At 36.8% G+C, this 26,813-nt stretch overlaps 1 protein-coding gene across 3 annotated transcripts; it reads right to left on the bottom strand.

Annotated features, from left to right (window-relative positions):
* Positions 1 to 9,158: 9,158 nt before the first annotated feature.
* Herp (Homocysteine-induced endoplasmic reticulum protein) lies at positions 9,159 to 26,807 on the bottom strand. 3 transcript variants are annotated; one of them, XM_081754411.1, is made up of 6 exons: positions 26,666 to 26,807; positions 21,902 to 22,082; positions 20,130 to 20,644; positions 16,891 to 17,039; positions 14,927 to 15,077; positions 9,159 to 10,227 (listed from the first exon to the last, which is right to left on the bottom strand). In XM_081754411.1, exons 2-6 carry the CDS (start codon positions 22,040 to 22,042, stop codon positions 9,957 to 9,959), a joined length of 1,227 nt encoding a protein of 408 aa, XP_081610537.1. In that variant the 5' UTR covers positions 22,043 to 22,082; positions 26,666 to 26,807; the 3' UTR covers positions 9,159 to 9,956. The 3 variants fall into 3 exon arrangements, with proteins under 3 accessions (XP_081610537.1, XP_081610532.1, XP_081610540.1); XM_081754406.1 differs by lacking the exon at positions 26,666 to 26,807 and adding an exon at positions 26,415 to 26,659; XM_081754414.1 differs by lacking the exon at positions 26,666 to 26,807 and adding an exon at positions 26,415 to 26,659 and having other exon boundaries at positions 9,159 to 10,206.
* Positions 26,808 to 26,813: the final 6 nt, after the last annotated feature.

Raw genomic sequence — 26,813 nt, 5'->3', positions numbered from 1 at the left:
TATTTAGCGTATTAAGTGAAACTTGTTACCTGGTGTGTACGATATGTCTATAGCAACGTCGAGGTAACCCAGGAGTCTTCGCCATCTCGACTTCAGAATGCTTGGAGGTAGGACCACGGACCTCAGGTGGGTTACAACAGTTTCTTTAATATTGTCATGTATACTGTCAAGAAAGTTTATGCATGTTTTTCGCGGGATAGTATCTTGCCCCTTGCTGCTATGAAAATAAAATACTACACATTGCCCCATATCATTTCGCCAGTAGCTTCCTATTTGCTCATCAGTTAAAACAGTATTCCTGGGCATCGTGGCGAAAAATGTGTTTGCTTTTTCGTGCATTCTACGAAAAAAACAGTGAACGCAATAAAAACGAAACAAGGAAAAAATATAATGCGGTGTAAAGTGCTTGGACTCTTTCGACAAATCACTCAATGTAGCCCTTTCCTTGCAAGCAGGTCTTTATGGTGTAATCGGTAACACACTGCGCTCAAGTTCACGGGGTCATCAGATCGATTCCCACCGAAGACATACTTTATTTGCTTTACAACAATAGAAGTTTTTTTTAAAAAAGTTATCCAGTCATTCGAGAAAAAGAAATTGTGTAGAAACACAACATTTCACTTTTGTATTCACATTATCGCGAAAAATATGATCATTTCTTGCAGTTCAAACAGTAGACAATAAATTAGCGAATAATGTTTTCCGGTCTTTTTATAAGCAATGTCCAGTGTATTGTCGTCGGCAGAGCTCTACACTTTAGACCTTAAAGTCGCAAGTTTTTTGAGGAAAACAGTGTCCATTTATTATTATTATTATGATTAATAATAATAATAATAATAATAATAATAATAATAATAATAATAATAATAATAATAGGTCTAATAATAATAATACGAGAAAAAAGAAGCAAAGAAAATGAGACATAGTCGAAGATATTGATAGGAACAGAAGAGATATCCTTTATGTCAGAATCTTTTTAGGTTTACACATGAACGTAATAATACTATTACATTTGTGGATTGGCAGATAGAATTATTATTTAATGAGAACAAGAAATGGAGTATAAATATTTGTTAGCTGGTAGCAGTAATGAATTTTGTTTCACCCTCCTTCTAGATAGGTTGACTTGATTTTGAGTTTAACGTCCCTTTCAGCAGCAAGGCTATATGAGGCGGGATCTATTGATTTTCGTGGAATCCGAACCACATGAGCTCCTGCAGGGAATCGAACCCGGGTCTTTTGCTAGATAGGAAGGTGATATGACACCTTGAATAGAATCCTTCTTGTGACTAGAGTTGTAAATTCGATCACTATTTTTAATTTGTGTTATTCCTTTAATGCTTTATCAACGTTGCATGTAGCGTTAAAGCTAATAATAACTTGTTGGCGAAATCACGTGTAAAATTTAAAGACGGAGTTAGTTGTGTAAATTCGCACATAGATCGAGGTAACGAAGCCAGAGTAATGTGCCTCGGCCTATGTCTCTTGAACAAAGAAATAGTTTCTCTGCTCTGACCACCCTCTATCACTACTGCTGTGAAAAGCTGTCTTTCCTTTAGGCAGTTACCTGAGTGACACGATCTAACCACTAGCCTATGTCTCATGCCTACGTGTTCTGTGTTGTGCTTAACACAGTAGTCTTAATACGAATAAAGCAATCTTTTCCTTTCTACATGAAGTCTATCACACAAATCAAATGTATTTAGAAACGACAAAGTTTTCACACGTCATTCACTACACACAAACCTCTATTATCCAGTTTTGATTGATGGCAGAAGCTAGTGTTTTATACTGAAAATTGGTATTCAATGCACAAAGGAATCAGGTGCACTTAAGGCATGAGACTTAAAAACTGTGCTAAGCATAAGTATCTAAAGACTTATAGAACAGATATGTCCATTCGTCTATCCGTCTGTCGACAGGTATCATAGGAAAAATGGTAAAAGGTAAAGAGATAACGGATCTTGCAATCGATTCTTCGTCCCAAGCATAGGTTTCATTTCCTCTGTTTACTCTCTGTTCAAATCGGAAATTGTTCAAGTTAATCATTTCCGGTTTCAACATTTATTAGTCTATTTGCTAATACACTTCTTACATTGTTAATCTCAGCTTCAGGTAGATAAAAAATGTAATTTTCGAAAACTGACGTTTGCAAAAGTCATACATTTGTTATCTGGTTTTGAAATTGCCTCTGCACATTTTCCTTTCTGACACAGCGTTTCACACTGCCACCAATCCCATCGCAAGGTGACTTGCCATGGCTGGTGGCAAAGAAAGACCAACAAGCAGATATGCCAAAGTCTTGGAGATGATGGCAGATTTAACAAGCTCTGACAGTTTTTATGTTGTGCAACACACCCATGTTACATATTCGACCCTTTTAATATGTGGATATTTAGTCTTTAAGAACGACATGGTTTCAGATTGGACTTTATACACAAAAGGCACGTCATGATGTAAGACATCAGATAATAATAATAATAATAATAATAATAATAATAATAATAATAATAATAATAATAATAATAATAATAATAATAATAATAATAAAATAGAGATTTCTCTGTTAAACGGTTAGTTTCAATAAAACAAAGTACAACAGGGTGTAAGGTATTTGACACATGACTCCAATGGTAAATCTGTTTCTCATTTTGCAATATAAAACCACATTTCTCTGCAATGTCCATCAATATAATGGCTTCATCATGAGAGAGATTTTGTTTACGTTCCATTGGGTAAGTTGCCTGCCTCTTAGCAATGAAAGAATGAGGTATTAATCCTTGGAGCTTCTGATCAAAATGATAAATAAATTCTGGAATTGGTAGTGTTCTCTCTACTAACTGATTACGATCGACATTGATTCACTCTGCAAAGCTCACCTGCTCGTCATCCCAGTACTCCTTGATTTTTTTTGGAAAAATTCTGTTATTTTACTGCTATCCTGGGGACATTTCACACACACTCCTAACATACAATTTCTATTACTTTCACCACACGCCATCAATGAAATTGCATCATCAAGATCTTCCTTCTTTAAACTAATAGCATGCAACAATAAATCTACACTTTGATGAGTAGTACACACACAGACACTGTGTGTACTTGTTGAACCTGCAACAACATACCATTTAGGCCTTGATAAGCAGAATTTGGAAAACCCAATTTTAATGTCAGGATGTTTTTCTTTGAAAGCAACGTAAAGCTCACTTAGATTGCACAGTATTAGTCGTTTTTGCATATGGAGATTTCTTTTAACACTCACAAAATCTTTTCTTCCAGGAAGTATCCGACTAAATTCGTCATTTTGATAGAAATTTTAAACTAAAGTTACAGTTTCTTCAGGTAGTCTTTTCCCTAATCTGTGTTCTGGTAAGCAGCATATACCCTTGCTTTTACTTAATGCCCTAGCCTGACGAACCATGTATTCACTAACATTAAAAACATCAGACCCTTTTTGCGGGACCATGACTCTGGAGCAATAGTGAGAATTTGAAGTTTTTCACGCCTATTTGCTATTGCTATCTTCTGCTTCATTAGCAGAACTAAATGATCCAGGTCTGCTGCTTTTTCTTTTACTTCATTTGCACTGGTTCTTAAGTCCGAATCACTGGTGTCAGATAACAAGTGTTCTGTGTCATCAAGCTGTAAACTGCGTTTCATTAACTTTGCTGCTTCGTGGATCACTTTGCATTTTTTTACGCCCAACTGCTACACACTGATGTGCGGGAACAGCATGCAGTTTTAAAGGTGAAAGACCTAAATGTGTTAAACTTGCATCAAGCTTTGTTTTTTCTTCTTCCACTGTAGCTTCTCTTGTATCCGGATCAAATTTGAATTCGCTGTCTGAACTTTTGTGTGGAGATGCTGACTCTAGCATGTCTAAAGACGATTTCCCTTGTTTGACAATAGCGATTTCCTTCTGCACTCTTTAGCGGCAGTTGGAGCACATTTTCTGACCTGGGATAACGATAATGTTCAGATGTTTCTTGACGGTTTTAGCAAGTTCCAGGGTCACTGTTCGCAAATCACGTCGCAGTATTTTCTTGTACCTTGTAAAAGGATCACAACATTTCTTGTGAGCTAGTCCATAGTGATGTAAATACCACTGTTTATGATAAAACAAATAGTCAGGTACTCATTGGTACCTTGTAATTGAGACCTCCACAAAATAAGTTCAATCTCACTGTCTGCGAAAGTTTCATCATTAACTGGCAAAATTTCCTTCGTAGAACCATATGTAGTCTGGTGACATTTTGAGTTTGGATGTGCACAACCTATGCTGCAAGGAGGTAGATTAGTCTCAGTAACTTCAGATGAACCTTCACCTTCAATTTCAATCCTAAAAATGAAATCAGAAAATAAGTAATTAATTAATTCCTTTATACATTAATTAATTAATTTATTTATAAACGTTAGTAATTACAAATCGCAATATTGCAGATTATGCAGCCAGTGATGCTATTCTGTAATACAAAATGTGTCACAAACTATGAAACTTTTATCTTTCAAATTCTCTCCTTTGTTGTTCCGCACTCTTTGTTCACCCAGGGTACTTCTAATTGTTGCCACACAGTAACAGCCATGTCAACTAAAAGGGGCAGGAGGAAAATTTCGACAATTCTTTTCATTCATTTTGACATTTTTGAATGTAGCACATCACATGCTTAAATGCCCAACACGATTTTCACATTATTTTATAGAAAATTTCATCCTCTGTCAGAATATCTAGAAATTATTTCTGTGATTTGGTACTTTTTGAAACAGAGCCATTTTTTGTACTTCTAGTTGAGGCTCATTTTTCAATACATCTTTTACTAGTTTTTTTTGTACAAAAGTGCACTTGATGCACAAAACTTGATGTTATGTCAAATCGTTTTGATCACGATTTGAAATCTATAGACAATTCTGCATCAGAATGGATAGGTCTGTTGCCTCAAAGGATTCATATCAGCATGTTATTAGGAAAATTTTAAACCTCGAAGCACCATTTCCGGCTGTTGCGAGTAGAATTTTGTGCGTACCATGTCCAAATTTTGATGGAGCATAACATGGGAACGGGTTGAGCAAGAGCTCTGAAATTTTGCACAAGTTAGTTTTGGTGGTTGTACACCAAGTGTACCAATGACGTGGAATGACCCAACTTCAAAACATTGAAAATCCTACCAGTCGGCCACGATGGTCTATTTCCCCCTTGAGACCATTAGTGGGCGCGACATCCGAATTGGCATGTGGCATCAGCCAATAAGCTCGTAGTGCGCTGTTACTAAACCTTCAATGAGGAATCTAATCATTCATAATTGTCCATAAACACGAACAAAATCAATTATGAATGATTGGTTTCCTCCCTGAAGGTTCAGTAACAGAGCACTGTGAGCTTATTGGTTGATGCCACACGCCAATTCGGGTGACGCGGACTATAGTTATGCAGTATAACATGGCCTCTGAACTGTATCTGGTAATTGTTAAATAAATAGGTATTCTGCCATTATTAGCTGGTTCTTTTGACGCCAACTGAAAAGCTTCCATGCTCCATGGTCTTCCGCTAACATCTTTGTCTTCACTTATCTTTCACAATAAAAATATGCGTTTTGATGGGATAGTATCATTTGCCCCTCGGTACTCGTACCTCTCTACCACTTAGAGATTTAATTAAATGTTTTAAAGCTTTCAAATGCGCAATCCTTAACAAAAACAATAAATGCATTATCTTTCTTTCGTTGCAGTTCACAAGACATTATTCAAATATCAAAACACTTCATAAAAAGAATATAAACTACGTTATTTCACAACTTAAAGCTTACAGCTATTAGCCACATATTTAAATAGTACACAAGGTCTGCTAAATATTGTTCTGTTGCTCTTTGGATCCGTACTTAACTAGTATCTATATTCTTACGAACCGTGTTCTATTCTTAGTTGCGTCTTTTTTATTCAGCTAATACAAAAACATATTTACAATTTTAGGCGAGATTTGACTTTTTTTTTTACTTTTATCTTTTTATTTTATTTATTTATTTTTACAAGTGAAGAGAATGAAGTACGATTTTAGAAGCATAAAGACCGTTCTAGATTTTCCTATCAATAAAAACTAGGAATAGATTTATAGTTGAAATCTAAATTAAGTTCTCTTCCATTACAGTCCACAAATAGCTTTGCTCGACGAGATGGATTTTAGTTATTTGGTTCATCAGGACATTAGCTTATATCATTTTACTTCTCGAATTAAATATAATTCAAATTATATTTGTTTTCTTGTCTCTAATAGTAAAATACAAGTATTTAGTTCTAACCAAAACTCACATAGTTCAAAATATTATAATGCCATTACGATTCATAATATAAATAGCTATGAACTATGAAATGAATACATTTCTACTCTAAAATGTCGAAGGCAATGAAATAAATATTATGGATGTTTCTGTGATAGAAAGGGATGGGCACGACTCGAGCTAAAACTCGCGAATTCGAGTCGAGTCAAAGGTAATTTTCTCGAGTCGAGTTCCGAGGCGAGTCTCTGTTTTGAGGTCGAGTTTGAAAAATGGCTCGCTCGTTTTAACTCGTTTTGAAATCACTAACGTCGTCGTGAGCACTAACATAAGTATATACTGTATTTCTCACCACCAAGGCTGAGACCTGCACGGTGAAAGTTTTGAGCCGAAGCAGAAGCCCAACCGGCTTAGCTCGGTTCAACTGAGCGAACAGTTCGAGTCGGCTTGGTTGAGATGAGGCACCGACTCGGCTGAGCTGTAAGCCGAGCCGCTCAAGTCGTTGAGAACCCTGAGTTTTGAACATGTGTGGCCGGCGCCCTCTACTTATAACGATTTTTGATTCGAGCTCGGATACTTGCTCCTCCGGAACTCAAACCCAGAACCTCGTGAACGATGTCCCTGCCTCCTAGTCTTCACGACTACCGAGGTCAGCACTCAACTAGTTTTTAGTATCCAGATACAAACCACCTATCTTTCATGTTTATACACGGTATAATAATAATAATAATAATAATGTTATAGTAGTAGTAGTATCATTGATAATAATTATATTGTCTATGTAGGATACTTGAAGAAAGTACTTGAAACTATACACAGCATTTGGCTCGACTCGACTCGAAACTAGAGTCAAATTCGAGTCGAGTTGGAGGAAATTTGTCGAGTCGAGCTCAAAGATGTCTGTTTCGAGTCGAGTCGAGTTTCAATGAAAACTCGCTCGTGTCCATCCCTAGTGATAGATGAATCGATAGTTTACGTTCAAATGGATTCTGTAATGAAATGCAAAGGTAGGAAGTTAGTAAAAAGTTTTTTCTTTATATACATATAAAAAAATCTGAAAATTTCTTGTTTCTTAATATTACATTATTACCACGTGTCGCAGTGACGTAGCCAGAAACTCATTACAGGGCAGATTCACACACACAAGCATATATATACACCAGGAGCGTCATTTAGGGGGTTTGAGGAATACATATACTTTAATGATTGTCTACTAATACACTAGTACAAAATGTGAAAGTCTTATGGCGATGGTGTTCTTGGCCCCTCAAGCGAAGTCTGAAATGACGCCCTACATACATACAGTGGTCGAAATTTCCGGGCATCAAATCGCTATGGCAACAGGTGTCTTCATAGCATGTAAGCTTATGTATGAAATTAGATTTGTATTACTATGGAACTGGTTTTCACAACTGGCTCTAAGATCAGAAGAAATTTTTCGAGCACAGAGCATTATGTGGCATTATACAGGGCTAGCATAAATGATTAATTCGCTTTGAAAAGGCTATATTTTGAAAAGTATTACACGTACATAAATGAGGTATGTAAAAGAACAACAAATTCACCAAGTTTATGTTCCCTCTACAAATGTTCATTATGTGTGTGTCCCTTTGGTAACACGACACACGTCCAGACGATGCTCGAGCTCATTCTTTACATTTTGTAACAAGTCCTGTCAATTGTCTGCACTGCAGTATTGATGCGTTCTTTGAGCTCGACTAAGGATTGCGGTAGTAGGGGTACGTAAAAGCAACGTCCTTAACGCACCCCCAGAGGAAGAAGTCGCAAGGCGTTAAATCAGGAGTTCTAAGAGGCCAGGCGCTTTTCCCTTCACATAAGCAACAAGTGTCCTTGAATTGCCGATACCGCCGCAAAATACTTTGTTTATATGGCGGTTCGTTTTCATACTCTCTTCCGAAAGGGCGTTGCATAGCTATAACAGACGAACATCTGCCATATTCAAGCACACAAACACTTTTTTCTTGCTTTCCCTTCATTTCGGACAGGTACTAATCTCGTACTGCCACACTTGATCGGAAAGATAATGGACTCGTGGTGTCACACAGAACAAACTTAGTGAGGTTGTGGTTCTTTTCTACATCTTTCATGTGTGTACGTTTAATACTTTTGAAAATATAGCCTTTTCTAAACAAATGAATCATTTATGCTAACCATGTAAGCATTCCCCACATGTACTGACCTATGATGTTGAAAGCCAATGCATTGACCAAATATCCATTATTTTCAGTTTTCTTTAGTTGCACGGTATTGAAATACATATGAAATTAGTTAACAAATAGAAGGTAATACTAATCTTTTTTTTTTTTTTTTTTTCACTACAGCTCATAAACAGCTATGGCCAGTCTGATTGGGTGATGCGTGCTCAGATTATTGTCACCCAAATTCTAGTATTTATGTCTTCGTGGACTGGGGTTTGATACCGATTTTAATTCAGGATATTTTCCAATCGCTTCATGATGCTGAATCAACACCGGAAATTAGTGGTTCCACCGGTAGTAAGGGGCACCGAAGTTGCGCGCGTTAAGATAATTTGACTAAACAGAGACTATATATTTAAAAAATTAATAAATTAAATAAAACGTTTTATTCACGGCCACAGATGAATTTTGAATCATATACTAACAAGAAAGAGCTTGAAAACATTATGAGTGCCGTATGTAACTAATTTGCTAAAAATCCTATGTGCTATTAAATATAGAACTTCTGGAAAGTAAGTCTTTTGCACATGACTAGGCAATACTTGTTTATTGTAATAAATTATTTTAAAAACCATCGTAACACCAGGATCACAAATGTAACCAAATTAGCCATTGTATTGTTGAAAGCAGGATATGATAGATTTCCGTGCTTTTAAATGACTTAAACAACAAATATAGTAACATGTGTTTTATTTGAGCACTAAAAAGTGCACAAATGTATTTACAATGAAATAAAATTAAAGCAGTCTTTGTTTCGACACAATAACTCAGCTTAAATCATTAAATACAGCAACACAGATCGATATTAACCTTCAAGAGAAAAAAAATCACAGACTAAGTATGTACATTTGACTTGGAAAGAAACAATATATATTTATTTATAAATACTTAACAACTTTTTAACAGGACTCATTCCCTTTGTACTACACTCCAATCTCTCTCTCTCTCTCACACACACACACACAGACACAAAATGTGTATGAATCTAGTTATCGATCAATATATACATAGTTTTACACTTATGACGTACGCATTCATACTACGTATGTTGATGAAATCATTTACAAAATACAAACATCAATGGATGAAACAATAAAAATAATTAATTGTGACTAATCAACTTTAAAAAAATCTATTTTAACTGAAACGAACAAAGCAACTTTGCAAGGAAACAACCAGTCTCGTTAGAAATAAAAAGCAATTTTACTTCCCATCTGTATACTAAATAATTCCAATTAACTTTTTATTCTTAATTTGGTCCTTGTGAGAGTGGATGTGGTATAATTTCACATGTGATTGTCATTCATTTCTCTATTCCTTATATTTACCTATGTACATACACGTAATACATTGTAGCACCAGCAAAAAGGAGAAAATGAAAAACTGAAAAATTTCACGTGGAATACACAATCTCTCCTTTGTCCAATGGAATAGTTGTCCATTTGTTTATCTAATAAAGGAAAAACAATTGCTAAATTGCGTTCGGCTGTTCTGGGATCAGCGAAGCAAAGAAACTGGTGAAGAATGTCCAGGTAAGAGCAAGCACCGAAGGCTGTGGAGGCTCCGCGGGTCTTTCCTCCGCCACTGGTTCCTCTGGCCTGTTGGGAACTGCTCCTTCGTCCTGGGGCTCCGGAGGGGGCTGCTGTGGCTGGTCGGCGGCGGCGGGATTCGCATCTCCTCTGTCACGGTTAGCGTTCTCTAACCTCCTCACCTGCTGCACTCTGAAGAAACCAATCTGGTAACTACAACAGAACCAAGAGAAATAGCTACATCCAACGGCCAAACAACATACAAAGCTTCCTACACACTACTCTACGCTTACAATTTACATAAGGTATCAAGCTCAACATCAAATACAAAAGAGCATTCAAAAATTTTCCCACTAAGTCGATCATATATTAATTATTAGGACTTTCATATTCTGGAAAGCCACAGTGGAAGGTTTAAGATACATGTGTGTACAGTTATATGTTAATAAAGAGTACTCATAAAGAGAGAGTTAGCCCGCTAGTGTGTCACTGCAAATTTAAAGTAAATAAGAAACATTAAAATCATTTAACCACTTATGAATTTACAAAAACTGTACAACTTATAAAGAAATTCACGTTTTAATAAAGCTCGGAAGTCGAATTAAGTAAAGTTAAGAGCATTAGGAACGTTATATTACTAAGTTTCGTTTTTTTATGGGGAAGGGGAATGATTTTATATCACCAGTCATGTTATTTTGTCAGTAACTTCGGTATGTGGACAAATGTCAGTAGTGTGTTGAAGAAAATTCAACGATCTACCCTAAATCAAAATTATCTCAGAATAATATGAAAACTTGTATTATGACTCATTAAAACAAACATGATTTCGTAAAGTGAAAAAAGGTAATGAAATCTTTCAGTTTTACGATTATGACGGATAGGCTAAAGGAAATGGTGATGATGACAAATGAATGAAATGATGGAATGAATAAAGCAGGAGAAAACGGGAGAACCCCAAGAAAATACACGTACACGATGTTTGTCCACCACAAAAATCATTTGGCGCCAGCTGGGATCAAACCAAGCACCACATACATCAGAGGTGAACGTTTTATCAGTGAGCCACAGCGGCCCCATAGACGTGGTTTCGTATTAACATATATATTACGTTAGCTGATTGACCTACAAATATTTTTTGTGTATCTACTTTCGTTCGCAGAACAATATTTTTTTTCTTTTGTCCAACTACTCGTGGGAATGTTGTTGGTAGCTGCAGGATTTCAGGAAGGGAAGCACCATCCATACTGAAAGGTAATTAAGATTCCACTCTCCTTACTTCACTTCAAAAATCACGAAATTCAAGCTTCATTTTAAAGTCCAGGAATACGTTTTCTTTTACGAATAGGCATTCTGAGCACAATTCTCCACAAACCGGTCTAATTTGAAACATTTTCAAACACAATATTAGATGATATTTCTGGTGAAACTAGGGGAACTGCACTTAATGTTGAATTGGAGCTTACATAACTCAGTCTCAATACTCTCTATATAATAAAGGTAACCAAGAAAGTTCTGTCGCTTTTTCACCCACCACCTTCGAACATCGATATATCACCTAACACGTAACTGAAAGATCAAAACTAGTCCCAATCTACATCGACGACCTTCTGCCAACGTTCTGGAACGCCATACATTTAATTGCGATAGAACTTGGTGGCCGTGAAGCGAAAGAGGTATCAAGTGCATTTTACACCTCTATTAGGGATATGAACCGGCGTTCTCTAAGGTGATTCTCCAAAGAATGGAACAGTTGATAATCATACGGTCCAATGTCTGGGGAGTATGGCGGATGCAATAGTGTTGCACATCCAAGGCGTAGAATGGTGTCCCGGGTCATCCTAGCCACGTGAGGCTTAGCGTTGTCCTGTAACAGGAAGACCCCTTTGCGATTCAGAAGTGCTGGATCCAGAGTTTTGAGTTTTTCTTGAACACAGCTCAACTGCTGGCAGTACACAATTGCATTGATGCTCTATCCAGCTGGTAGCAGTTCCCAATGCATGATGCCGCGAGCAGTCCACCAAACACACAGGAGGACCTCCTTCTGGTGCAGTGCTGGTTTCGGTTGTTTTGGAACCGGTTCATGGGATGCTAACAGGACCCACTTATCACATGTCAACGTCCAGTCAAGAAATGGCTTCTTCCTCACACAAGACAGCACAGAAACACAACTGTCTGCTCGAGTGTTTCGTCACCGTACTTAAACTTGTTAAACCACTGCTGCACTATCCGCGTAGTCACGACACCCTCACCAAAGGCTTGTCATATCTTCCGTTCCGCTGCAGCAACGTTTGATACCAGTCTGAACTCATACAGTAAGTTCACGGTGTAACTGAAAAGACACTATCCGATATTACGTTGGATACACCCACACGAACAACTGTCCTTCGCCTTATCTCCATTTGCATTGAGCTCACGGTGTGAGGGCCAATCGAACATAGACTTCCACAAAAAGTGACAAAACTTTCTTGGTTAGCTTTATAATTTATTAATTGTCTTTTTTTCTCATCATAAAACATATTGGTTTATTCATTCTCAAATTACGAACATAATTCTGTCAGACACTGCCGCTTTTTAAATATACTGTAAAAAAAATCAGAATTTCGATCATTTGCTATTTCTTCTAGACCTGATTGCTACATGCATAACATGTACTGATAGACGCTATGAGCCACATATTCATAAGAAAGTGACTCACCGTGTGCCTCTGTTTAATAACCCTGGTTTCATTTTTTTTTCCCTGTGGGAACGTCGTCAACTACAGATTTGCAGCATCACCGGATCCTTGATTTTACATGTACGTCTACGGAATGCTATGTGCAAATTGTTCTTTATAGGAAAGCAAAACTAGCATAGGACATCTAATGTTCAGGATCTGGCGATGCTGCAGAAACTGTAGCTGAGGACGTTCTCAGAGCGAAAGGAAATATAGAATTCAAGGAATTAAACAGAGAAGTCAACTTACTTCTTACATATATCTCAAATTTTACCAGCTTCCTAGGTACACAAAGTTTACTGATAATTTTTAACATTTTTAGGGCATAATCAGTAGCAAAAAATTTGCAAAAGGACTATCCATCTACATGTATATTCTACCCAACTAAACGATATTGGTAGGATTCTTACATCTTTCTCAACATATTCCAAAAATTTAAAAGATTCTACAATTAAACCTTTTAGTATTTACAAAATGCTACACACTCAAATAGCAAGTGTTTTTTGACAGGGTTGTCATTTTGAAGTAATAAGTGCGTAAATCAATTGTATGACATCTTATGTTTAACTCTGATTACAAGTAGCACGTGCGTTACTGTTAGGAGAAATCAAATCAGAGATTTTTAACTGTTTTTATATTTTTCATATACACTAACTTTATTGTACTGACAACGAACGACAGTTTTTGTCATAAGACAATGTTGCCAGATTTGGCTACAAATCGCGGATTCTGCAATCTTTTAAGTGCCCTCCCTACTTTTTGCAGTGCTTCTAATTATCTGCAGGCTATAAGTCTTAAGAATGTTTTTTTCTTTTAATTTTTATATATGAAATCACGAATTATTAGTTTTATATAATACAATACAAGTTTTGTTTGTGGAGTAATCCATTCACAATGAACAATTGTTTTAGTATGTTCGATACTAGTTTACTTCTTGTATTACTACTTCTTAAATCTCCAGATGTAACAACATTACACTTTTGTTAAGTTTGCCCTGTTTCAGTATCACTGACCGCATTGCTCCCTCAGTTAATCTCTGGGAGTAATAGTTGTGGGAAGCTATGTAAACATGAACATTGCAAATTTAATTGTTACTGTATTGTCAATATTAACTTAATGTGTAAGTGGAGTTACAATAAATTTTTAAAATTCATGGCTCCTAGATAAAGAATTTAGCAAGTGAATTTAAAAAAGTAACAAATGACAGTAAATAAACATACTTTAAACGTCGTAAGGTATATTTCAAACCCCACAAAACTGACTTAAGCAAACACGTCCACTTGAAATTAAGAAAAGTAACCAATTTTATACTATTACCGCCCGCCCAGTTCATTGCACACTGCAGTTCCATTGCAGCTGACGTGGTATGGAGTTTGTCCTAACACACCACCACCAACAGTCTGAAACTGTGGTCGCCATCTGACCATTGTCAACCCTGGCATCTGACATTTTTCTGTTTAGGCTACAAATAGTTCACCGCTACTTTTGGAGCTTAAACTCGCTACTTTATTTCTGTTTAGGCTACAAATAGTCCACCGCTACTTTTGGAGCTTAAGCTCACTACTTTAATCTTCAGATCTGGCAACACTGCATAAAAATTCATAAAACTACGCATGAGAATTTACACTGAAGCATGTCATTTTGTTCAGCTCGATGTGATCTCTCGATTGTTATATATGTTATCTTTTGCTGGTATCAGAGCAATCAATCAATCAATCATCTCGCTAGTGCCATTGGCAGTTTCCCCTTAACAGGTGGTGTGGCTATCAATCATCAATTTTTAGGCTGAAAAATGTTTTTCTAGATTTGCTCGAGAAAAACGCATTCGGATGTACAAACAATGAAAATGAAAAGTCTTTAATCTTTACGTCCCACGAAAATGTCGGCTAGGCTACAAGGAAACGCTGATGATGAGAAATTAATGAAATGGTGGAATGAAGAAAGTGGGAGGAAACGGGAGAATGCCGAGAAAGCCTACACACGGTGTTTGTCTACCACAAAACCCACTTGGCGCAAGCTGGGACCGAACGGATGTACATTAATTTACATCATTTTGTTCAGTTGGATGAGAATTATTAATTACTACGTTTCTCATCTTTAAACAATTCTTTTTACGCTAATATTGTACAATTTTCTCATCTAGCATTTTGTAAGCACTAAATTTCCATTTTATTTTCTGATCTCCTTCCCAATACTTACAGATACATCAATATTCCGAGTAAAGTGACTATCATAAGCCTGGTGACAGAGGAGTAGAAGTAGACAATGCTGAAGAGAACAAGGAACCGACTGATGATGTAGAACCAATCAATCCAATCTCGATTGCCACGATTCTCTTCATCCTCGCCTTCTATAACAAATGAACAAAAATTTACATTAACACAACACACAAATACAAAGAAAAGTACACTGATAAAGATGCAACATCATTAACCCTTCTACGATCTATAGGGTAAACCACGGTAATTTGCGTTGCACCTTTCCTCTTACACATTTTTTATTTTTGTTTTGTTTTTCAGTCACAGAAGCATTGCAAACTGTTTCATTAGGTATCAGAATTAACACGAGCGATGAATAGTGGCTCTAACGTCATCAACTTGGCCTTTAAAAATCTTTTAGCTAAGACATGTAACAGGCTTTCTTTCTTTTTGACTACAACACAAATATCGCTGTTACATGTCACCACAAAACATTGCATGTGTTCAAGTCACTGACTATAAATCTGTCACTTTGACTGAAGAAAAAAAGAAAAAAAAAACTGTGCCATTGTTTAGTTCTGGAGTTCACATCAATGTAGTATATTTAAAGAACATCTCTTTCCCTTATCACCCCTTCCACCCCCTTTTAAAATATTTCCTCGTGCTTCCTCTTCATATATGAGCAGTTCTCTGAGAGGAGTGTCTTGGCGTGGTATATGTGTGTGTTCAAGAAAGACTTTGTGCACACTGGTTTCTGGTGACGGTACAGGGCTTCGCACAACTTGAAAAGATTTGAGTATTGAGTAAGGGAAGTCCGTGTGTCATCAGTTCGAGTTCGACATAGGGCCGGTCCAGAGGGACCGAAACTTTTAGATTTTTTTTTTTAAATCCCTTTTCTGATATACGATACGGACATGTGAATGGCACAGATTGAAAGGCTGCTGTATTCTGAAAAGGAGTAAGTACGAACCGTGATCTAGCGTGAAAAGTGATGACGCAGTACCTGCTTCACAAAGTCTAAAATTTACCCTAAAAACCTAAGATCGTAAAAGAGTTAAAACTCCTTTGAGGTTGTTCGATTACTTAGATGCTAAACGGTCACAAGTTAGATCTTAGACTACATCAATTTGTGGTGAATGTTGTTGCGTTGTGTCTCATTTCTTTAATTCTTCACAAATACTTCACATACTCTACACTTTTATATTATCAGCCGTCTACAACTGAACCATTGTATCGATATAATTATGAAGAAATAATCAATGGAAGAACTGCGAGAAAATCAGATACCCCATGAAAATTGAACACATTATTTACTATTTTTTCAGGCGAACTGTGATCGATTCGGGGAGCCTTCAAATTAAAATAAAATTAAATAAAACTAGCATATGAAAAATATACTATTAAATCCAAATTTAAGCGCTTCAGACACACTTCGTCGTAAAAGTACAGCACCGTCCTCGGATGAGCGTAACCCTACTTCTTATGAAGCTTCAGTTTGTTCTGCGTAAAAGTTTCAAGTTCGCGCGTCTACGTCTATCACGGTCTGATCTACCTAGGTACAATCATTTGAAAATAGCTCTTCATGTTTTTGAATTTCCCTTTCGTCCCACTGACTACTTTCAATGCCGTTTCTCTTACTTAAATAAAAATATTCCTTTGTCTAAATAACACTAAACCAGAGTTATAAGCTCAAAAACTAATGATGTAAATTACATTATCGTTTAAGGATTAACGTATTCATAATAACACGATTCCGCATTCAAAATAACTTTAAAACAGAAACTTCAATATCAACATGTATTGTAGAGATCTGTTTTATATTCCTTTTTGTATTTACAGCAATCATAATCAATTGGTGTCTGAAGTCCAGTTTACATCAGTTTCAGGTATCAATATTATATTATATGACTTAAAACGCTTTTCTTAATAAAAGACTTAAGACGAACGATTTCAAATAATAATTACCTGGAGCACCATCTTCATTGTTTTGTGGGCCAACTGGGGCAGCCTCCTGAGCATTTCTTTGGTTGGGTTCAGCCGCAGTAGGTGTGGTCTGAGGGGGAACCAATGACGGCTGTAGGAACGTTCCTTGGGGAAAAGCACCCGACTGCATCCTGGAAAACAGATATTCACACGTGTTCAATTATATATACCTTGGTAACAGTACCATTACAACGATACGTTGTATATACTTATATTTTTGGGGCAATGAGTATTTCTTTTTATGTACTAACCCAGGTTATTTCGAAGAAGAAGTTAGTTACAAATATATAATTGTCAAATATACGGAAAGATATTCAGATGTCATAAAATAATGAGTTTGTCAATATCTGGTTGGCAGGCAACCAGATAAATAAAAATATATATATATATATATATAAATAATAAATGGAATCAAATAGAAACGAAGTGTGCGTATGATTTAATGTGGCTCAGTAATAAAGAACCAAGGTCCCTGATTTATCGTTGTAAATGGTACAAGAAACCCGGGAGTTGAGAAGGAGCGTTTTTTTGAAGTTTAGTAAAAAAAAAAAACGACCAAAATTGAGTCAGACATCAATTATATTTGTTTAAGAAGCGGCCGAGTTATATATCGGAGCAGAATGAGTGACATAATAATAATAATAATAATAATAATAATAATAATAATAATAATAATAATAATAATAATAATAAAATTGAAATGGAGTAAGACACCAATATTTAGTACTACTGTTATAGTTTGGAGGAAAGTGTTACGAGGATTAGAAGTACTAGTTTTTGACAAGAAAATTAATCGGCACTGATTTAAGAAACGTTATCTACAACAGAGTAAACTAACCAAACATGTCAGTTAACATGCACTACAATTTGCTAAGCAAATGAAATGAAATCTTACGTCCCACGGTTATGCCGGCTAGGCTAAAGGAGACGGTGATGATGAGAAATGAATGAAATGGTGGAATCAAGGAAGCAGGAGGAAACGGGAGAACCCCGAGGAAACGCACGTACACGGTGTCTGTCCATCACAAACTCACGTGGCTGTAATTTGCTAAGGCTCTTCCCTAAAGCCACCCCTATTTTTTCTTTTCTTTTTTTTTTTTTAGAACTTTGGAGAACAACTTAAAGAAAATGATAAATTTAAAAAAAATATAGAACGATAAGTAAGATATGAACATTGATATTTTATTTATATGATGGTCAGTGTCTGCAGTTTGCATAGAAATCAAAAGAAAAAAAAAATATCAGTTACGGAGATGAAAACAAAATAACCCATATTTACGTTATTACTAAAAGTAAATACATAAATTAGTCGGCTACATTATAGTTTAACATCCCGTGATGTGAAGACTTTACGTGATGTGGACCTACACCTCTGACAAGCCTCCCGTGCCGACGTTGCGTAAGTTAACCATATAGCCACAAGAAAGCTCGAATAAAATAAATAAAACATATAAAATGAACAATTAGCCATCAGTATAGGCCAGTCGTTAGTCACTACCGGCGATCGTGAATACTGTACTTGAGATTAAGAAAGAGCCAATACAAAATCGAAGGAGGACCCGGCCGCAAAAATTACTTCAGAAAAACCTGTACCGTAGCTGTAATAGCTATGAAGTGAAATAACAACAATAGAACGCTCTGAGGATGAGTCTTAGCCCCTTGGCCTCGAAGGGGAACTTGTAACGGATTCTAAGTATGTGACTCTACTGTGACTTCTTTTCGAGCATCTCCATCTTAATTCAACACATTAAAAAATAAAAAAAATAAATAAATAAAAATAAATAAATATAAAAAAAACCTATTGTCATGGTCACCAGCCGCAAACTAAGAAGTTTACTCGACTAAGAATTAAACAATTTTATTACCGTCCATCCAACCCTTCTATCGTTCATCACACATTCTACCAACACTCCTACCGCATTCCAACAATTAGTGTCTTTACAAAATTATTAGTATCATGATATCATTAATATCAATTTATTAGTATCAGGACTAAGCAGACTCAGCGGTAGAGCGTTCGTCTCTGGTGCATGGGGTCCTAGGTCCCGTGTGCGTGGTTTTTTCAGAGTTCTCCGGTTTCCTTCTACTTTCTTCATTCTACCATTTCCTTCATTTCTCATTATTACCGTCTCTTTTATCCTAGCCGGTGTATCCGTTCGACGTAAAACTCATTTCATTTTTATGTACTAAGCAGAACTTCCCTCTTTAACTAACCCTAACAATTTCTGCAATAACACGTTTTCACTGAGTTTTCAGGCCACTCATCAAAATTTCACCATTCTTCTTCATGTCTACATTCTGAATACTACTTTTTTTTTTTTTTTTCAGAATGACTATATATCACGCCGTGCACATTCCGAGAATGAAATTTTTGCACTTTTGTATTAAGAATTTTTAGTCGCTATACCACTAAAAAAATGCTTTAGATACCACTTTACTCAGCTGCACGTTCCTTAGTATTTACTAAATCTATATGGGGATAGCAAAATATCTTTCTTTTCTGGTCATTTTCTGATATTTTGCTTCGGTAGTTGATTACACTGAAATCTAATGCTAGAAACAGTTGAGAATTGCTTAACTAAATTAAAAAGTCCCGATTTAGTAGTAAATATATTTTGTTGTAATTGTTAAATTGAAAGTATTGTAAATTTAATTCATAATTGTAATTTGTAATTTGGATCTAGGTTTCTGGGACACGTTTCACGAATGACGTCCCTCGGCGAGCACACTATCCGGGGAAAGGAAGAAGCGGCCTGGGACCTATATGTTAGGTACCACTTCGGCATTTGCCTGGTATGAATGAGGAAAACCCAAGAAAGCCTCATTCAGGATGGCTGGCCTGATAAAGCTTCTACACTTTTTCGACCGAGTGTCCCCACTGGGAATCGAACCGGGACCGCTCGCACCAAAGACGAGAGCGTTAGCGACTACGCTACGCGGGGCTACTACGTTGTAATTTGCTTATTTCTACAAATGTACATAAGTTTTGTCATTTTCACACAAATATATTTTCGAATATTCATCAGTATCGTACAATTCAAATACCTATTTCTTACATAATTCCACTACAACTTGAAGCAACTTAAAAAAAAAAAAAAAAATCCCTGCATAAAGTGGAATAACAGCGTAGAACTACTAATGGTGACTATTCGAAATAGTTGGTACATACTATTCATTTGGTTGTTACAGAAACCTATTATAAATAAATGTTCTTTACTTACAGCTGCATGTACTGGCTGACATACTGGGCGTATGCTTGTTGCATGAGCGACGCCTGCAGAGCCATGTAGTTGGGATCAACAGCGCCACCAGCAACAGCTTCCGAGTAGGAGCGCATCGCCTGCGTCCACAACGCGCGGAAGTCAGGCGTCGGAAATTGGCCATTCACTGGCTGCATGGAAGGAGAGGGAGCAGAAGGGAAACGGAACCGAACATTACTATTACTTCCAATCATGCTCTCCGACGAAGGCCTCGAGGTCGCTGGCGAATTATGACTAGAGTTTGGCGTTGCGCTGGAGCTGATGTTCTCCTGCCGGGGCCTGTCGTCACTGGGTCCCTGTAGCTGTGACGATGACTTGGTCATTTTGAACGATGGCTTCTGATGGTCTCGTGGAGGAGTACAAACCAGATGTACTGTGTGAGCTTCTTGGCCTTCGTATTGACGGAGGACATCCTTCAGTACGACGCTATCATGAAGAAGCTTTCCAGAATATATCACTTTCTGCTCTTCCGTGCGCTGTCGAAGAAAGAGGTTATCAGTCACATGCATCTGATAAAATTTCAGCTGACAACTTCAAACATTTTGAAACAATATTATCATCACTAATCTTATCTCATGATTCGTCCAAAGCATATAAAAATAGGCTACACTCCTTTGTTTCCTTTTTTCTGTTGAAAGACCAAAGGTCACTGCATGATAAGCAAGAGACAATTTTCCTGATCGCCTGATTACTAAATAATGAAGAGGATCAATGGCTTGAGTCCTCGCTTTCGATAAGGAGTATCTGGTCTCGATACCAGGTACTGGTTCTAATCTTATTTAATTTCATCTTTTGTCTTATATCCCTTCAGCTGCAAAAGGTAATGGGAAAAAATAAAATACTGAATCAATTTTACTACTAAGAAAATGCAAAGCAAAAAATCTTTAAAAAAATAAGTAATGAAAAAGTACGTATCATAAATTGAATGCAAAATTTGACTGATTCATCTGGAGTTTAGAGGCCATTTCAGCATCATGGCTATATAAGGCACTACATGAGGCTACAGCTTATCCGAACCACATCAACTCCTAATGGGAAGCAACACCGCCAAAGATGCGTACGTTAAATGTATATTCATAAGGAAGCTTGAACACAAAATTTAAATATAAAAGATAACGACTAATAACAACCCAAGCTTTTCATCTGCATTACTTAGTCATGAACTGTTTAGTAGGATAGCTTATATATTATTCCACAAATAGTGCGTCCAACACAAGTGTATACGTTCTCTCATTAGATATATATATATATATCTTATTTTAATAAAAGCTGTCCCTCCATATGTAGGGAGACTCAGGTGGCACACACACACACACTACAATTTTAACTGAAAAGAAAGAACCGAAGTAGATTTTAAAAATCCTGTTGCTTGCCTTTGGTGTGAGGTGAAAACAGGGATGTCAGAAACTTGACCATTTGTATCTATCACTGTGTGGTATGAGTTCGATTTTCAGCTTCTAGTGAAGGGGAGCAGTGGGGTCCATCTATTTACAGGAAATCAATCAATGGCGTAAAATTAAATACGTTAGTTTTTGTTCAGAAATTCTACTGAAGATTAGTTTTTCAAAAAATATGAAGTAATATTTACATTTATCTCTTCAAATTTCTCTCAAGATCTTCGCCTGTGTTCTGCCTAAAGGGCGACCTCAGAAAAACGAACGGCCAAAATCCACTATCTGACAACTAATCACACATTTATTTATTTATTACTTCTAATATATAATGAAACTTACAGGTTTACTCGGATAGACCTCTGATAGATATCCCTTGAGCTTCTTAATCGTCCAGCTGAGCTCACATTGGATGGTCTGGTCCTCAATCTGTTGGTTGGGAGCCTTAACTATCAGTGTCACTGGCATCTCGATCGCATCCATACCAAGACACGCGAACCAACGATGGGGAATTTAGCATCAACTGAAACACAATTTCAACATGTTTACAAATAACGAAATCAGCAATTGTACACATCACGTGCTTTGTTATCTACTCTTGCTTGTTTGCTGTTTTCACTAAAACCCTGTAGAAAACACAAAAAGAAACGAAATCTTCTATTTAAATCATCCTGTGAAAGTAAAAGATGATACACATGACAATATATATATATATATATATATATAGGGTGCGGCAGCGTTCATACTAGGATATTAAAAACACACCATCAGGCAGTAACTGTAATTTATTTATTACCTCTTATGTCAATTAATAGTTAAAGGTATGCCATTTACTAATGTGTAAGTCACTGTCCATTGCCTGGATTACTTTTTGAATATGACTCCTGTCAAATGATGCCCCCTCTGCACAACATATTCATCTAGGCGGCGTTGGAAGCTCGGCGTAACGTATTCCCAGGGACATTGGCGACGGCAGTTCTGATGCGATCCTTTAACTGAGGAATGGTGGCACAACGTGTTCGGAACACTTGTTGCTTCAGGTAGCCCCAAAGGGAAAAGTCTGCACATGAAAGATCAGGTGAGCGAGGCGGCCAGGGAATGCCACCAAAACAGGAAATTACTCTACCTGGAAATGTCTGTCGCAAGAAATCCTTGCAAATTCTGGCTGTATACGAGGTCGCTCCGTCTTGTTGAAACCATAATTGTTCCACATCCACATCGACCACACCTAATTGGGGAAGAACGAAGTCTTGCAGCATCTTTAGGTAGCGTTCACAGGCGACAGTTACAGCACATCCTGTCATCCTCAAAGAAGTAAGGGCCAATAATCCCAAAGGAAGTAACTTCACACCATACTTTAACACGAGAACTGTGCAAGGGCTTGATGTGCAGTTCGTGCGGGTTCACATCACTCTAATAACGCATATTCTGTTTATTCACTGAACCACATAACTCGAAATGAGCTTCATCTGACATCAGGATGGTGTGCAACATTTCTGGAATTTGGCGAAGGAGATCGCGCATGGTTAAGCAGAATGTTTCTCGTGAAACCCAATCGCAAGGCCTAATTTCCTGAACAATCTACAGCTTATATGGGTGAAAATGGACATATGCAGAGTTTGCGAATGACGACGAGCAGATATTTTTGGGCTACGCAATATTGCAGCACGAACACTTTTCACGGCATCTGGTGTCCGCACAGTTCTTTCACTTCTTCCCGGTTTTACCATTGCAAACAGAACCTGTTATTCGCAATTCACGTACCCATTTCACAATGGTCCGTCCATCTGGAACTTTCCCATGACGTCCCAAGTTGAAATGTTGCCGAAATAGACGCGGGTAGCAATAACATAGTCGTTATTCTTGAAATAACTTTCAACAGCAAAGGCACGATGGTATGTACTCCACCGCTCCATATCACTTGTCACACTCGAAATGGCAGCTCATTAGTACACGAATGCGGCACGAGCTGGCGCGTATTCATGCAGTACGTCATTGTACTACGCAAGTCAAATTACGCTATGAACGCTGCCGCACATCTGAAAGAAGTGAACAAACTCCAGGAGGTGATTCGTGACATCAAAATAAGACAAAAAGTCTTTTTGCATGTTGTCGAATTCCGCGTCGTGACAGGAGTATCAACTTGAAACCGAAACTCGAATTCTGACAATTGGAACGGAATAGAAAGATATGGATATACTTCGACAACATGCAAGAGGACTTTTTGCCTTCTTTTGATGTCCTGAATCACCTCCCGAAGTTTGTGCGCGATACTATTCCCACAAAGAAATGTGAGCTTTAGCGTTACATAAATTTGTCTCCATATTCATAATCTGCACGATCTGTAACACTACAGAATGACACACTTTTACACAATAAATCCATTTTTCTAAGAGTATTCCCTGATTTTTAGAATAAAAAAGCGCACTCTGAAAATTTACAGTAAGTTTATGCAATTTTTTAAAATAATGCAAATTCAGAACTACGTCTGGGAGGCCTATTCTTGACGCTAATCTAACAATAAACTTCTAGTATTGGCAACTAACAAATACTTAACCTAATTGATAGTACAATTTAATGCAATTTTCGGGCAAACTTTACACGACACGCTCCAGCTGCGCAACGATAAGTAGGACCCTATTAAAAAAGTATAGTAGAGTAGGGTAGGGTAAAGTAGAGTAAGATATAAATAAGCAGGGTAGGGATTAGGAACGGATTAGCTTAAGGTTCAGTAAGTTTTGATCAATTTTCATAAAATTATTAGTGTGTAATCTCTCGTTTCTGAGTGAGTATATCTGCTGGAGCGGGCGTTGTAAAATTAAGCCCAATTTTCTTATGTGTTATCCTATTTTAGGGGGCCACAAATATGTGAAATCTACGAAAGAAATATGTCACTCGGTTTTATAATAGGATTGTAAAGGTAATCGAAACATATCGGAATTTTATTACTCATACGTATGAGATAAAAATACGAAATGCAAAGCGTGCCCTATACCATGTAGGTAGTACTCCATAACGGATGACCTGATGAAGTGAAGTGCTATGTGAAGCCAGTGTAGAAAGTGATCATAAAAGATTCGTAAATCTGTGCCACACCCACGGCACGTGTTTTAATGACACATCAAGTATCTTCCACTATCCTAATTTACGCATATACCCACCATCGCTGACATGCCTGCTCACTACGGTTGTAATGTCGCGCGTAACTCCTTGCTGTGTTCATGCTCTGACCCGGGTTTGATAACATTCGTGATCTTTAATGTCCACCTAGCACAAATTTGTTGTTACTTTTAAGTTATCTTTTATATTCAACCTCCTGAAGTCAATGTGCAGTTAGTATTATACAACTGTTTCTTAAAATACTTTTAGAAGCAATAAGAGTGCATTTTATTCCGTGCAGTTTTACTATAAGTAGTAGTAGGAGTATGAACGGGTTAGAAGCAGGGTTGGCAAAAACCATGTTTTTTAATGAAAAACCAAAAAAACTTTTTTTTTTGTACATCCAAGAGAAATTGCTCTCCATTTGAACTAGGAACCGGGACTAATTGGCCATACGTCTGCCGACTCACTCACGAAGGACTTCTGATAAAAATACGTTGACTGATCTTTACATATTTGTTAATATCATCGTCAAGAGTAATTAGGACAGAAGGACAAACAGATAAACAATTGCACAAGTGGAACCATTATACAGAATTACATATGAACAATTTCAAAGTACTACAGAGTACAGAAAAACTAATTTAGTCCAAGTTAAAGAAATATAACGACTTACTTTGCATATCAGTAAGAAAAGTGAATAAAGATACGAATTAATCTGAGTCCACTTTGACCCCATTTATACAAAAATAGTTACCAAAGATTCTTGTTATTTCAATAATTGCCTCTCGTGGAGTTTGTATGCCCTGCCTCCCAAAAAAAGTACGGTATTTTGATGTATTCTATCAATAGTAAACATTATTAAAACGAAATAATGTTTAGAATTCTCCTTTAGTTGCATAACAATAATAAAAAGTTACATAAAAAGAGTTGCTTTTGTAATAAAATCTCTTTGAGTAATGAATGGGGAATTTAGGTCTGAATATAATACGAATAATATATGAGAGTGAAACGTGATAAGCCACAAAAAATTTTCGTTTTTTGGTTTAAACCAGTTTTTTTTTTTTTTTTTTTTGAAAAAAAAAAACAGATGGTTTAAACCTGCCAACCCTGGTTAGAAGCTCCGCAGAAGTTGGTTGGGTTCTGTTCTAGACATAAAATGAGCAAATTAAAGACTTATCAAAAATGTTCTGTACATCTTACAATCTGTGGATCCGTATAGTAAGACTGCACCTTTCATTCTAAAAGAAGTTAATATTTCATGCTCCACTCCAAAAAAGGATACTAAGTTCTTTCCTACTTAAAACTAGTGGGATAGTTGACTTGGCCTAAGTGCTGCTACTGTAATATGAATGCCACTATTTTTTTAAATTTTTTTATTTATTTATTTTTTTTGGGGGGGGGGGGATGAAGAATAAAGAATACCATCACGGGTAGATGATACAAGTGTAGGCCTAACCAATTGTTGTTGGGTGATTCGCAGTTTGTCTCTTTTGAGACACAGAGCCTATATGAGATATACGCCTAAAGCTTACGCTGCGATCTAAAACAGATTAGCTCTCATCGAGAAAAGGGAAGAATTGATATTTCAATTGACGAGCCACCACCAATTACAAAATTAGGAAGTCATAGTGGCTTAAGCTAGTTTTAAATTTGGAGACAAAAGTCTACAAATAGTTGTGCAGGTGCAAGCAACGCCAAAAGTTAAATAAACAAATTAAATGCTGATAAATAACTACCACTAAGTTTTACTTACATCATACAGGTATACTGAATTTTGCTGTTTACACAATGCACTGTATTCACTTCTTCCGAAACCAATAGATTCACAAAAACTGCTTGTCAGCACTACTAACTCTTTCCACTAGCACTGGTACTTTTGGCATTACACCAACAATCTACAGTCCATGCTTACTTAATTCTTTGCGTCAACACATCCGAACATTACAATAACGGTTCGATATTCTTGCTAAAATAATTATACTTAAAAGCTGACGTAATATTTACCTTTGAGCTTCAATACATCACGTAAATTTCGTGACAAATGGCCTCAGAGAGAATCCAGAATATTTGTCGCTTTCTTATTGGCTATCGTCGTCCTTTTCCTTTTTCTAATTGGAAGCCGAGTTAAAGATGGCACTGGCCGAAAACATGA

The sequence above is a fragment of the Thermobia domestica genome, chromosome 1, assembly GCF_964235325.1.
Source record: "Thermobia domestica chromosome 1, izTheDome1.hap1.1, whole genome shotgun sequence".
In the NCBI taxonomy this organism is placed as follows: Eukaryota; Metazoa; Arthropoda; class Insecta; order Zygentoma; family Lepismatidae; genus Thermobia; species Thermobia domestica.
This window is presented reverse-complemented; position numbering and strand designations above follow the sequence as displayed.

Excerpts from the sequence above, each read along its gene's own strand:
- Herp (XM_081754411.1), bottom strand. The coding sequence starts at position 22,042 with ATGGATGCGATCGAGATGCCAGTGACACTGATAGTTAAGGCTCCCAAC. Across the intron at positions 15,078-16,890 it reads CAATGAAGATGGTGCTCCAG|AAGGCGAGGATGAAGAGAAT; the intron begins GTAATTATTATT and ends CATTTGTTATAG. Across the intron at positions 10,228-14,926 it reads CTCGGAATATTGATGTATCT|TTACCAGATTGGTTTCTTCA; the intron begins GTAAGTATTGGG and ends GTTCTGTTGTAG.